Consider the following 13,916-nt stretch of genomic DNA (forward strand, 5'->3'; position numbering starts at 1 on the left):
TTCAATAGGGGCTGAGTTGAAAAACTACAAACCTCAGATTTCCCACTTCCTGTTTGGATTTTTTCCTCAGGTGTTTGCCTGCCATATGAGTTCTGTTATACTCACAGACATCATTCAAACAGTCTTAGAAACCTCAGAGTGTTTTCTATCCAATACTAATAATATGCATATATTAGCATCTGGAACTGAGTAGGAGGCAGCTTACTCTGGGCACGCTTTTCATCCAAAAGTGAAAATGCTGCCCCCTATCCCAAATGAAGTTAATGAAACAACCGTACATAATGTGTAGTGGCAGGAGCAGCAACAGGACTGATCCATGGGAGAGACAAGACTGATCCATGGGAGAGACAGGACTGATCCATGGGAGAGACAGGACTGATCCATGGGAGAGACAGGACTGATCCATGGGAGAGACAGGACTGGCCTGCAGCGCCGCAGCAAGGAGAGGATAGGATGAGCATAACAGTAGCTGTCCATCCAGTAACCTTCCTCAAATATAGGCCTACTGGATGGTACTTCATAGGCAAGACAGTCAATCCGACTATGACGCAAGTAGGAAATGCAACCGCGATTCTCTTGAAATAACAGGTCTGATATATGATCAGACCACGCCAGACAAGAGTGGATATGGTCCACAGATGGAGGAAGAGGCAGGTGTTATGTCGTGGGCTTACTGGGCGGTCAGTTAGGTAAGGAGGGGACGTGTGGCAGAGGCAGGGATGAGTCGCAGTCGCAGTCCTCATTGAATACGAGGAGAGAGGAAGTACATTTCTCAAACACACAAAGGATAAGATACTGTAAGTAGAAACGCCTTCTCCCTACTCTACATGATCCACATTGACTCCGCAACGTGAGTGAAGTAGGCTAGAGGCTGAGTTTCTCACACCGTCAGAGGGGACTCTCTTGAGGAGTCTTTCAGGGCGCAGAGGTTTAGGAGGAGACTTGACTGCTGCTGACCTGCACGTTCCTTTACAAGGAAGGATCAGCTATCAGCCCCTCAGAGCTTTGTGGCCTGTTGTTTGAGCACTGTGTCAAGGACTCCTCCAGGAGGGCAGCAGGGTTCACACAGCAGTCGGGGGTGAGAGGGGGAGGAGAGGAGAGAATAAGCCCCAGGCTGTGTCTATATACATGCGGGCGCACGCACGCACACGCACGCACGCACGCACGCACACACACACACACACACACACACACACACGTTACTTACAGGACAGGACGTCATCTGTCAAAGGCCCTCGTCAAAGATTGTTATCCACTAGCCTTCAAGCAGAGACATACTTTCATCCATGCTGGGATCAAATGGAGGCTGAGTTGTCATGGATACTGTCATGAGGCAAGGGGTAACCCCAGGTTTTTCTAATCAGGGACCAGAGTTGTGTCTCTGCTGGACTGGTGGGTGAGTGAGTGTGATTGTGTGTGTGTGTGTGTTACTCATGGTGAGTGAAGCATAACTATCCAGACTCCTAAGAATCTAAGAAAGGTATACTTAGAGGGGTTTTACAGATAAAACTGGGAGTGGGAGGAGCTGAAAACTGTCAGTCAAACCCCAGAGGGAGGAGCCAATCCATACTTATGGAACAGGGAGAGGGGTATATATATTTTTTCTTTAACTTTTCTTTAACTAGGCAAGTCAGTTAAGAACAAATTCTTATTTACAATGACGGCCTAGGAACAGTGGGTTAATTGCCTTGTTCAGGGGCAGAACGACAGATTATTACTTTGTCAGTTCAGGGATTTGATCTAGCAACCTTTTGTTTACTGGCCCAACGCTCTAACCACTAGGCTACCTGCCACCCCTGTATATAAGGACAGGGAGAGGGGGATATAAGGACATGGTCTAGATTAGATACACTTTATAGTTCCCGAGAGGGAAATTCTTTTATTGGAAGAGTTGGGATGTTGGCTACATAGTAGGGAAGTGTGTGGATTAGAGAGAGGGGGTATTGAGTATCATGGGGTATGATAACGAGGAAGTGAGGGTTGTGTGTAGAAAAAGGAGAGTGTGTCGTGAGACCTACAGTACCAGTCAAAGGTTTGGACACACCTACTCATTCCAATGTTTTTCTTTATCTTTACAATTTTCTACATTGTAGAATAAATAGTCAAAACTATAAAATAATGCATATGGAATCATGTAGTAACAGAAAAAGTGCCAAACAAATCAAAATATATTTTATATTTGAGATTCTTTTGCTTTGCCTTTGCCTTGATGACAGCACCATTGTTCCTGTTCCCAAGAAAGCTAAGGTAACTGAGCTAAACGACTACCGCCCTGTAGCACTCACTTCCGTCATCATGAAGTGCTTTGAGAGACTAGTCAAGGACCATATCACCTCCACCCTACCTGACACCCTAGACCCACTCCAATATGCTTACCGCCCAAATAGGTCCACAGACGATGCAATCTCAACCACACTGCACACTGCCCTAACCCATCTGGACAAGAGGAATACCTATGTGAGAATGCTGTTCATCGACTACAGCTCGGCATTCAACACCATAGTACCCTCCAAGCTCGTCATCAAGCTCGAGACCCTGGGTCTCGACCCCGCCCTGTGCAACTGGGTACTGGACTTCCTGACGGGCCGCCCCCAGGTGGTGAGGGTAGGCAACAACATCTCCACCCCGCTGATCCTCAACACTGGGGCCCCACAAGGGTGCGTTCTGAGCCCTCTCCTGTACTCCCTGTTCACCCACGACTGCGTGGCCACGCACGCCTCCAACTCAATCATCAAGTTTGTCGACGACACAACAGTGGTAGGCTTGATTACCAACAACGACGCGACGGCCTACAGGGAGGAGGTGAGGGCCCTCAGAGTGTGGTGTCAGGAAAATAACCTCACACTCAACGTCAACAAAACTAAGGAGATGATTGTGGACTTCAGGAAACAGCAGAGGGAACACCCCCCTATCCACATCGATGGAACAGTAGTGGAGAGGGTAGTAAGATTTAAGTTCCTCGGCATACACATCACAGACAATCTGAATTGGTCCACTCACACAGACAGCATCGTGAAGAAGGCGCAGCATCGCCTCTTCAACCTCAGGAGGCTGAAGAAATTCGGCTTGTCACCAAAAGCACTCACAAACTTCTACAGATGCACAATCGAGAGCATCCTGGCGGGATGTATCCCCGCCTGGTACGGCAACTGCTCCGCCCACAACCGTAAGGCTCTCCAGAGGGTAGTGAGGTCTGCACAACGCATCACCGGGGGCAAACTACCTGCCCTCCAGGACACCTACACCACCCGAGCCACTGCCTGTTCACCCCGCTATCATCCAGAAGGCGAGGTCAGTACAGGTGCATCAAAGCTGGGACCAAGAGACTGAAAAACAGCTTCTATCTCAAGGCCATCAGACTGTTAAACAGCCACCACTAACATTGAGTGGCTGCTGCCAACACACTGACTCAACTCCAGCCACTTTAATAATGGGAATTGATGGGAAATTATGTAAAATATATCACTAGCCACTTTAAACAATGCTACCTAATATAATGTTTACATACCCTACATTATTCATCTCATATGTATACGTATATACTGTACTCTATATCATCTACTGCATCCTTATGTAATACATGTATCACTAGCCACTTTAACTATGCCACTTTGTTTACATACTCATCTCATATGTATATACTGTACTCAATACCATCTACTGTATCTTGCCTATGCTGCTCTGTACCATCACTCATCCATATATCCTTATGTACATATTCTTTATCCCCTTACACTGTGTATAAGACAGTAGTTTTGGAATTGTTAGTTAGATTACTTGTTGGTTATTGCTGCATTGTCGGAACAAGAAGCACAAGCATTTCGCTACACTCGCATTAACATCTGCTAACCATGTGTATGTGACAAATAACATTTGATTTGATTTGATTTAGCTTCACGAGGAAGTCACGTGGAATGCATTTCAGTTAACAGGTGTGCCTTGTTAAAGGTTAACTTGTGGAATTTCTTTCCTTCTTAATGCGTTTGAGCCAATCAGTTGTGTTGTGACGAGGTAGGGCTGGTATACAGAAGTTAGCCCTATTTGGTAAAAGACCAAGTCCATATTATGGCAAGAACAGCTCAAATAAACAAAGAGAAACAACAGTCCATCATTGCTTTAAGGCATGAAGGTCAGTCAATACGGAATATTTCAAGAAACTTTGAAAGTTTCTTCAAGTGCAGTCGCAAAAACCATCAATTGTTATGATGAAACTTTCTCTCATGAGCACCGCCACAGGAAAGGAAGACCCAGAGTTACCTCTGCTGCAGAGGATACATTTATTAGAGTTACCAACCTCAGAAAATGCAGCCCAAATAAATGCTTCACAGAGTTCAAGTAACAGACGTATCTCAACATCAACTGTTCAGAGGAGACTGTGTGAATCAGGCCTTCATGGTCGAATTTCTGCAAAGAATCCTTTACTAAAGGACACCAATAAGAAGAAGAGACTTGCTTGTGCCAAGAAAGACGAGCAATGGACATTAGACCGGTGTAAAACTGTCCTTCAGTCTGATGAGTCAAAATTTGAGATGTTTGGTTCCAACCGTTGTGTCTTTGTGAGACACAGAGTAGGTGAACGGATGATCTCCTCATGTGTGGTTCTCCACCGTGAAGCATGGAGGAGGAGGTGTGATGGTGTGGGGGTGCTTTGCTGGTGACACTGTCAGTGATTTATTTAGAATTCAAGTTACACTTAACCAGCATGGCTACCACAGGATTCTGCAGCAATATGCCATCACATCTGGTTTGCGTTTAGTGGGACTATCATTTGTTTTTCAACAGGACATTGACCCAACACACCTCCAGGCTGTGTAAGGGCTATTTTACCAAGAAGGAGAGGGATGGAGTGCTGCATCAGATGACCTGGCCTCCACAATCACCCGACCTCAACCCAATTGAGATGGTTTGAGATGAGTTGGACTGCAGAGTGAAGGACAAGTGCTCAGCATATGTGGGAACTCAATCAAGACTGTTGGAAAAGCATTACAGGTGAAGCTGGTTGAGAGAATGCCAAGACTGTGCAAAGCTGTCATCAAGGCAAAGGGTGGCTACTATATATATTTGATTTGTTTTACACATTTTTGGTTACTACATGATTCCATATGTATTATTTTATAGTTTTGATGTCTTCACTATTATTCTACAATGTAGAAAATAGTAAAAATAAAGAAAGACCCTTGAATGATTAGGTGTCCAAACTTTTGACTGGTAGTGTATATGCAGAGGGTGGGGCTTATAATGCAACAGGATCCTAACATGAAGGGAGCTGTTGGCTCTTTAGTCCTCTCTAATGTGTTTGTGCGAGTGTGTACATACATGTGTGTCTCTCTCCCTCTGTGTGTATGTGTTTAGTCCTCTCTAATGAGGGAGTAGCGGCCCAGGGTCCCAGCGTTGGGCTGGCCAGCCTAGCGACCTGCCTGATCAGAGTCAGATGGCCCAGCCCCGGAGCAAACTGCCCCCCACCGCCCCCTGCCCAGAGCGCCGCCCGACACCCTTTGTTACCTCCAAGTGAGCTGAGACCAGCCCATGAACCATGTAACTAGGTGCTTTCCAGGTTAATGGGGGGCTGTAACGGCACAACCACGCAGCCCCACTGTCTCTGTGGAGCATGCACATACACACGAACAGGCCGACAACAGCCACATTCCTTGTCCTACGGACACTGAGTTCTGGGGGAGTGGCGGGAGGGTTAGGGACAGGGGTAATCAACAATTTACTATCTGTGCAACTGCAACACTCACTCAGATGTCACCATAGATGGCAATTACTGTAAGTGAGTAATACTAGGGTCAGAGCTAGAGAGAGCTGAGAGAGAGCTGAGAAAGAGCTGAGAGAGAGAAAGAGCGGAGAGAGAAAGAGAGAGCGGAGAGAGAAAGAGAGAGAGAAAGAGCTGAGGGAGAGCCGAGAGAGAAAGAGCTGAGAGAGAGCTGAGAAAGAGCTGAGCGAGAAAGAGAGAGCTGAGAGAGTGAAAGCTGAGAGAAAGAGCTGAGAGAGCTGAGGGAGAAAAAGAGCTGAGAGAGCTAGATGAGAGAAAGAGCTGAGAAAGAGCGGAGAGAGAGCTGAGCAAGAAGGAGAGAGAGTGAGAGAGACAGAGACAGAAAGAAAGGGTGATGTAAGATAGATGTGGTTGTTACTAGAGGTAAGTAACTGGGGTCTGATCTGATTGTGCGTGCGTGCGTGTGTGTGTGTGTGTAACAGGGGTCAGAACTAGGGCTGGCCAGTAAAAACCCCAGGGAGTCCAACCAAAACAACACAGGACACAGGCAGCAGCATCTGCTAACAGCCAGCCTGGAGTTCCACAACACATTGCTCTCATCTCTTATCTTTCTTTATCGAAGGGAAAATAAATAGATCAAAAATAAATACATTATTTTGACTGAGTGATCACTACTTAATTTCTGTCCTGAAAAGCTCATTGCTCAAATCTTGTTGAATGGGAAAGGCTTGTCTACGGGAGACAGACAGGCCTATCATTTGAGTCACTTTGTATGTTAAAAGATATATGGTCATATACCAGACAGTTAGTATTTGTGTCATCATAAGAGTTTTCATTATTCAATCCTAAAATGATAATTATTCAAATATCTGACATATAGGGAAAAGGGCTCCACTTGGGACGCAAACTAGTCTCAACTTTGCTACTGCTCAAGATCCCCCTCCCCCCCTTCATTCTCCCTCTGCTTTCAAACTAGATGGGAGTGGGCCCTCATTTTGGGAAAATGAGTAAACATGAATTCTCAGGTACACTACATATTTTGCCAGGTTTCCCCCTTCAGAAGAGAAAGTCCATTAAAAATCCCTTTGATTTTTCATGTTTGGCGGCTCGGTGGAAAAAAGCTTAATTTACTCCAGTCGCCTGAAGTCCAATTTGGGCCAGTGGACATTAAAGACAGGAGCAGGAGCTAACCAGCCAGGCCCTAATAAGACCCATGCCTGGCCTGGCTGAGAAAGAGAACAAGAAAGAAAATAGAGAGACCTGAGAGAGAGAGAGAATAGAGAGAGCTGAGAGTGAGCTGAGAGAGAGCGAGCTGAGAGAGAAAATAGAGAGCTGAGAGAGAGAGAGCGAGCTGAGAGAGAGCGAGCTGAGAGAGAGTGCGGCGAGCTGACGAGATAGAGAGAGAAAGCGAGAGAGAAAGAGACCGACCCAGTGGAGGTGTGTGTGTCTGAAGGCCTCATCAGTTACCAGTCAGCCTGGCCAGCTCCAAGCCTCCCGCCTGCTAATACATTTCAGCTCTGGGTTCTCGGTCCCAATTAGCTAGCTAGTGTGCGCACATTCTGCTGTGTGTATAATCTAATGTGTAGATGCTCTGAATGAGTGTGTAAAACAGAGAGGGAAAGAGAGAAACCAAGAGAGTGTGAGTGTGTAAGCATGTGTGTGTGGGGGTGTGTGTGTGTGTAGCTTGTCCTTCAGCAGCCAGAAACCTCCTGAAGTTTAAAGAGGCAGATTCAATAAACCTTCCATATTTCTGGCCTTGGCTCTTGAGTTCCAGTTCCAAAATAGAAATACATTGTCTGTTTATCCCATCTATTAAAGAAGACTGCATTCAGAGACCTCTGGAATAAGGACATCAAGTGCAATGTCCTGAAGACTAAAAGGGAAATCCCTTTGAGAACAAGACAAACACATAGATGGATCCCCAAAGAGCTACTGGTTGATGGGGCAGCCAGAGAGAGATAGAGAGAGAGAGACACACACACGGGCCAGGCAGAGAGAGACACACACACACACACACACACACACACACACACACACACACACACACAGATGGGCTAGGCAGAGACACAGGGACACACAGGCACAAAACAGATCAATAACATCTCAATAAAGCTGTGGGTTTTTACTGGTGTTTTTACCACTCTTTAAAGAAGGGCATTACAAAGAAAATAGCTTGTGCACTTTTAACCCTGACCCCTGTGTGTGAGGACAGACAGGCTGTGGTCAGCCCTTACCTGTAATAAAACCCTCTATACCTTCTACACAGGGCTGTAAATCACACAACAGGCCCCGAGAGGATCAGATATCTACTAATACAACACTGCCCGGCCAGTCTCCGTGTGTCTGTGAGGTGTTTGTGTGTCTGAATGTCTTGCTCCAGCAACCTTCTCCTTTTATCCCTCCTGCCTTTCCACTCCTCCTCGCTCTTCTCTTCTGGTCGTGGGCCTCCATTCCACCTTCACTTTTTAAAAAGGCAAGCCTTCGAAAGTTTATTTACCAAGAAACTACTGCTGTAAATGACAGAGAAGCAGCAGAATTTATAGAGGGCGGGTGGAGGGGAGGGTTTCGGAGGGCGGCAGCAGAAGGGACGGGTGGAGGGGAAGGCGGTGGGGTGTGGAGGTGGAGGAGAGAAAAGGGCAGAGGGAAGGGTGGAGGGGTAGGGAAGGGGGGTTGAGGCCTTGCCAGCGGTCTTGCTGGGCCTGTGAAAGACTATAAAGCTTAAGTAGCAGCCCACGACCTGTTTATGGATGGATGGCTGAGTGGCTGTGGTGTGAGGGTCCTGATCACCCTCCTACCTCTCTACCCTCACAGCACTGCCACCATTACATGAGAGGGAGGGGGGGCAGGATAGAAAGAAAGAGGGAGAACGAGAGAGCGAGAAAGAAAGAGAGAGGGGGGGAGAACGAGAGATAGAGCGAGAAAGAAAGAGAGAGAGAGAAAGAGAGAGGGAGGGAGAAAGAGAGAGAGAGAGAAAGAGAGAGGGAGAGAGAAAGAAAGAGAGAGAGAGAAAGAGAGAGGGAGGGAGAAAGAGAGAGAGAGAGAGAGAGAGAGAGAGAGGGAGGGAGAAAGAGAGAGAGCGAGAGAATGAAAACATAAAAAACAACAACCCCAAAACTCTGCACTCAGATTTATTTTCTCTGTCTGGTTCTTTTTCAGCAGCAACCCAGAGGCCATGAAAAAAAGGATGGGATCAAATTAAATAACGAGGTAAAAAATGTAAGTGATTTGCAAAACATAAAAACGTATTACTTAAACATTGTGGGGTGGAATGGGTAAATGATGCATTTCATTTTCCACAAAATGGTTTAGGGCTTTGGCATGGGATGCTGCACCACTGGTAGAATACAGTGCTGGCCAGATCCAGCCCCACTGAGCTAAGCAGCGGGGGAAAAGCCCTGGTATGAGAAACACTCCAGAATATAGGCCCAACCCACTGGGCGCAGACATCAGTTCAACATCTAGTTTTTATTGACATTTGGTTGAGTTGTCAACTAATGTGAATTCAACAAAAAAATGTCACCCTGTCATCAAATCAAATCAAATTGTATTGGTCACATACACATGGTTAGCAGATGTTAATGCGAGTGTAGCGAAACGCTTGTGCTTCTAGTTGACAGTGCAGTAATATCTAACAAGTATTCTAACAATTCCCCAACAACTACCTAATACACACACATCTAAAGGGATGGAATAAGAATATGTACATATTCTTCAAATATATGAATGAGCGATGGCCGAGCAGCATAGGCAAGATTCAATAGATGGTATAGAGTACAGTATATACATATGAGATGAGTAATGCAAGATATGTAAACATTATTAAAGTGCCGTTATTCAAAGTGGCACTGTATAAAGTGATCCATTTATTAAAGTGGCCAGTGATTGGGTTTCAGTGTAGGCAGCAGCCTTTCGGAGTTAGTGAAGGCTGTTTAACAGTCTGATGGCCTTGAGATAGAAGCTGTTTTTCAGTCTCTTGGTCCCAGCTTTGATGCACCTGTACTGACCTCGCTTTCTGGATGGTAGCGGGGTGAACAGGCAGTGGCTCGGGTGGTTGTTGTCCTTGATGATCTTTTTGGCCTTCCTGTGACATCGGTGCTGTAGGTGTCCTGGAGGGCAGGTAGTTTGCCCCTGGTTATGCGTTGTGCAGACCGCACCATCCTCTGGAGAGCCTTGCGGTTGCGGGCAGTGCAGTTGCCGTACCAGGCGGTGATACAGCCCGACAGGAGGCTCTCGATTGTGCATCTGTAAAAGTTTGTTAGGGTTTTGGGTGACAAGCCAAATTTCTTCAGCCTCCTGAGGTTGAAGAGGTGCTGTTGCGCCTTCTTCACCACACTGTCTGTGTAGGTGGACCATTTCAGTTTGTCTGTGATGGGTACGCCCAGAAACTTAAAATGTTTAACCTTCTCCACTACTGTCCCTTTGATGTGGATAGGGGGTGCTCCCTCTGCTGATTCCTGAAGTTCACGATCATCTCCTTTGTTTTGTTGACGTTGAGTGAGACGTTATATTCCTGGCACCACACTCCCAGGGCCCTCACCATCTCCCTGTAGGCTTGTCGTTGTTGGTAATCAGGCCTACTACTGTTGTGTCGTCCGCAAACTTGATGATTGCGTTGGAGGCGTGCTTGGCTACACAGTTGTGGGTGAACAGGGAGTACAGGAGGGTCTGAGCAGACACCCTTGTGGGGCCCCAGTGTTGAGGATCAGCGGAGTGGAGATGTTGTTCCCTACCTTCGCCACCTGGGGGCGGCCCGTCAGAAAGTCCAGTAGCCAGTTGCACTGTGCAGGGTTGAGACCCAGGGCCTCCAGCTTGATGATGAGCCTGGAGGGTACTATGGTGTTAAATGCTGAGCTGTAGTCAATGAACAGCATTCCTACATGGTTTCCTCTTGTTCAGATGGGATAGGGCAGTGTGCAGTGTGATGGCGATTGTGTCGTCTGTGGATCTATTGGGGTGGTAAGCAAATTGAAGTGGGTCTAGGGTAATAGGTAAGGTTGAGGTGATTTGATCCTTAACTTCATATGGCTGCAGGGGCAGTATAGAGTAGCTTGGATGAAAGCTGCCCAGAGCTGCCCAGAGTAAGCCGCCTGCTCCTCAGTCCCAGTTGCTAATTAATATATGCATATTATTATTAGTATTGGATATAAACACTCTAAAGTTTCTAAAACTGTTTGAATGATGTCTGTGAGTATAACAGCACTCATATGGCAGGCAAAAACCTGAGAAGAAATCCAAACAGGAAATGAGAAATCTGAGGTTGGTCGATTTTCAACCCAGCCCAGCTATTGAATTCACAGTGGGATATGGATGAAGTTGTACTTCCTAGGGCTTCCACTAGATGTCAACCGTCTTTAGAAACTTGAATGAGGCTTCTACTGTGTTGTGGGGCTGAATGGGAGCTGAATGAGCCAGGTGTCTGGCAGAGAGCCAAGGGCTGGTCACTCGCAATTCACATGATAGCGACCTGCGTTCCATGGCTTCTCTACAGACAAAGAAATTCTCCGGTTGGAACGTTATTGAAGATTTATGATAAAAAAGATTGATTCTATACTTAGTTTGAAATGTTTCTAAGACCTGTAATATAACTTTGTGAAGTTTTTGTCCGACGTTATGCTGGACCTGCACGAGTGGTTTGGATTTGCATACCTAAGCCCTAACAAAAGTAGCTACTTGGACATAAATAATGGACATTATCGAACAAATCAAGCATTTATTGTGGAACTAGGATTCCTGGGAGTGCATTCTGATGAAGATCATCAAAGGTAAGGGAATATTTATAAAGTCATTTCTGATTTCTGTTGACTCCAACATGGCGGATAATCTTCTTTTTTTCTGAGCGCCGTCTAAGATTATTGCATGGTTTGCTTTTTCCGTAGTTTAAAAAAAATTGCATTAAGGAGAGGTTTATCTATAATTCCATGTGTATAACTTGTATTTTCATCTACATTTATGATGAGTATTTCTGTTGAATTTATGTGGCTATGCAAAATCACTGGATGTTTTTGGAACTAGTGAATGTAACGCACCAATGTAAACTCAGACTTTTTGATATAAATATGAACTTTATCAAACAAAACATACATGTATTGTGTAACATGAAGTCCTATAAGTGTCATTTGATGAAGATCATCAAAGGTTAGTGATTCATTTGATCTCTATTTGTGGTTTTTGTGACTCTCTTTGGCTGGAAAAATGGCTGTGTTTTTCTGTGAGTTGGTGGTGACCTAACATAATCGTTTGTGGTGCTTTCGCCGTAAAGCCTATTTGAAATCGGACACTGTGGTGGGATTAACAACAAGATTACCTTTAAAACGGTATATGATACGTGTATGTTTGAGGAATTTTAATTATGATATTTATGTTGTTTTGAATTTGGCGCCCTGCACTTTCACTGGCTGTTGTCATATCGATCCCGTTAACGGGATTGCAGCCATTAACTAGTCTCTCAAAGCACTTCATGGTGATAGGAGTGAGTGCTACGGGGCGGTAGGGATTTATCTTTGCCTTCTTGGGTACAGGAACAATGGTAGCCATCTTGAAGTATGGGATAGTGAGCGATTGAATATGTCCGTAAACACACCAGCCAGCTGGTCTGCGCATCCTCTGAGGACGTGGCTAGGGATGCTGTCTGGGCCAGCAGCCTTGCGAGGGTTAACACGTTTAAATGTTTTACTCACGTCGGCCACGGAGAAGGGGAGCGCAGACTTTGTTAGTGAGCCGCGATGGTGGCACTGTATTATCCTCAAAGCGGGCAAAGAAGGTGTTTAGTTTGTCTGGAGGCGTGACGTCGGTGTCCGTGACGTGACTTTTCTTTCTGTAGTGATTTCCTGTAGACCCTGCCACATCTGTCTCGTGTCTGAGCCGTTGAATTGCGACTCCACCTTGTCCCTGTACTGGGATTTCGCTTGTTTGATTGCCTTGCTGAAGGAATAACTACACTGTTTGTAATTCAGCCATATATCCAGAACTCTTTCCATGGGTTAATGCGGTGGATCGCGCTTTCAGTTTTGTGCGAATGCTGCCATCCAGCCATTGGATTTAGGTTAAAAGTGTGTGTGTGTGTGTTTTATAGGGCGACGTACCTGGTCTTCACCACATCTAGAGGGTGCATCAACAGAATCTCTACCAGACCTGGAGAGAAACGAAAGTAGAACTCATCACAATATTGCTCTCCATTCACCCGAATGTGCACACTGTCAACCTGACAGTGATTTGTTTGGCAAACGGAGGGCTTCTTTGCTGGCGAACATCGTAAAAAGTAAGAGACACAATGATGAACCAAACTACGAACGGCAACCGATTTCTGTCACATTTTTCACTTCATCATTACCCAGTCAGCCAGCCAACCTCCGTACCACCCGATAATCATTGGTACCACCCCACAGACCAAACACGGTGGGTTAGAGCCACATGAATCATCACACCACTCATATTATTTACCGCCAGACTGTCAAGGGTGTGGTAAGCCATCTCGGTAGTGACGAGGAAGGCAGCGGTGACTGGTGAGTTGGTACCCCCCCCCCCCCCCCTCCCCCCTAAACAGGCGCTAAGGGACTATAATCCTATTGTGATTGTGATGTGTAGCCATCTCTTATGGTTGTTGTTATTGTCAAGCAATTAACGTAGTACCAGGCTAGTGACGATGGGCTCAAGTCACCAAACATCCGTGGGTTGTTGGATCATCAATGTAGAGCCTGTTGATCAGTGAGGGCCTCGTGGTCCCAGTCCAACACGCATACTTATCTCAGCACCCAGAGCCAAATGGTAATATTCTGTCTGTGAACGAGACACACACAGTATAACGAAGTACATCTGTGTTTAAAAAAACAAAACAACCCATTGCACTCCAACACTGGAGACATTCCACCTCAATCAGCCATTATAAAGTCAGATTCGTCGTTCTCACTGCATTTCTCGCTCTTAAGTCTGCTATTGTGTTGAATGGTTTCCCCTCGCAGATTCCCTCGGTGTGTACACAGCTGCTCTGCAACACGGCTTCATTCTAATTAAGCTCCATTAAATATATTGTCTATAAACAACAGAGTGTCTCCTTGGGGTTTTTCCAGGAAGCCAATTATCACGAGAGAGAAATACCACAAAGAGAGAGCATCTTAATATGGGCACTAGCTATGCGTTGGTAGAACTGTCTAGGTAGGTCAGAGCCTCCCGTCGTTGATATGAATTCAAACTGGAAAAAAAG

The 13,916-nt window shown here is 45.9% G+C and overlaps 1 protein-coding gene across 3 annotated transcripts in view; it reads right to left on the reverse strand.

The window, feature by feature from the left end:
- Positions 1-13,916, reverse strand: part of LOC139374193 (solute carrier family 25 member 21) — a 234,736-nt gene that overhangs the window by 72,236 nt on the left and 148,584 nt on the right. For all 3 annotated transcript variants that reach the window (XM_071115211.1, XM_071115209.1, XM_071115210.1), the window contains exon 3: positions 12,799-12,847. In XM_071115211.1, the coding sequence (XP_070971312.1) occupies positions 12,799-12,847 (49 nt within the window). The remainder of the gene's footprint in view (positions 1-12,798; positions 12,848-13,916) is intronic.

The sequence above is a fragment of the Oncorhynchus clarkii genome, chromosome 19 (genome assembly GCF_045791955.1).
Source record: "Oncorhynchus clarkii lewisi isolate Uvic-CL-2024 chromosome 19, UVic_Ocla_1.0, whole genome shotgun sequence".
NCBI classification, from domain to species: domain Eukaryota; kingdom Metazoa; phylum Chordata; class Actinopteri; order Salmoniformes; family Salmonidae; genus Oncorhynchus; species Oncorhynchus clarkii.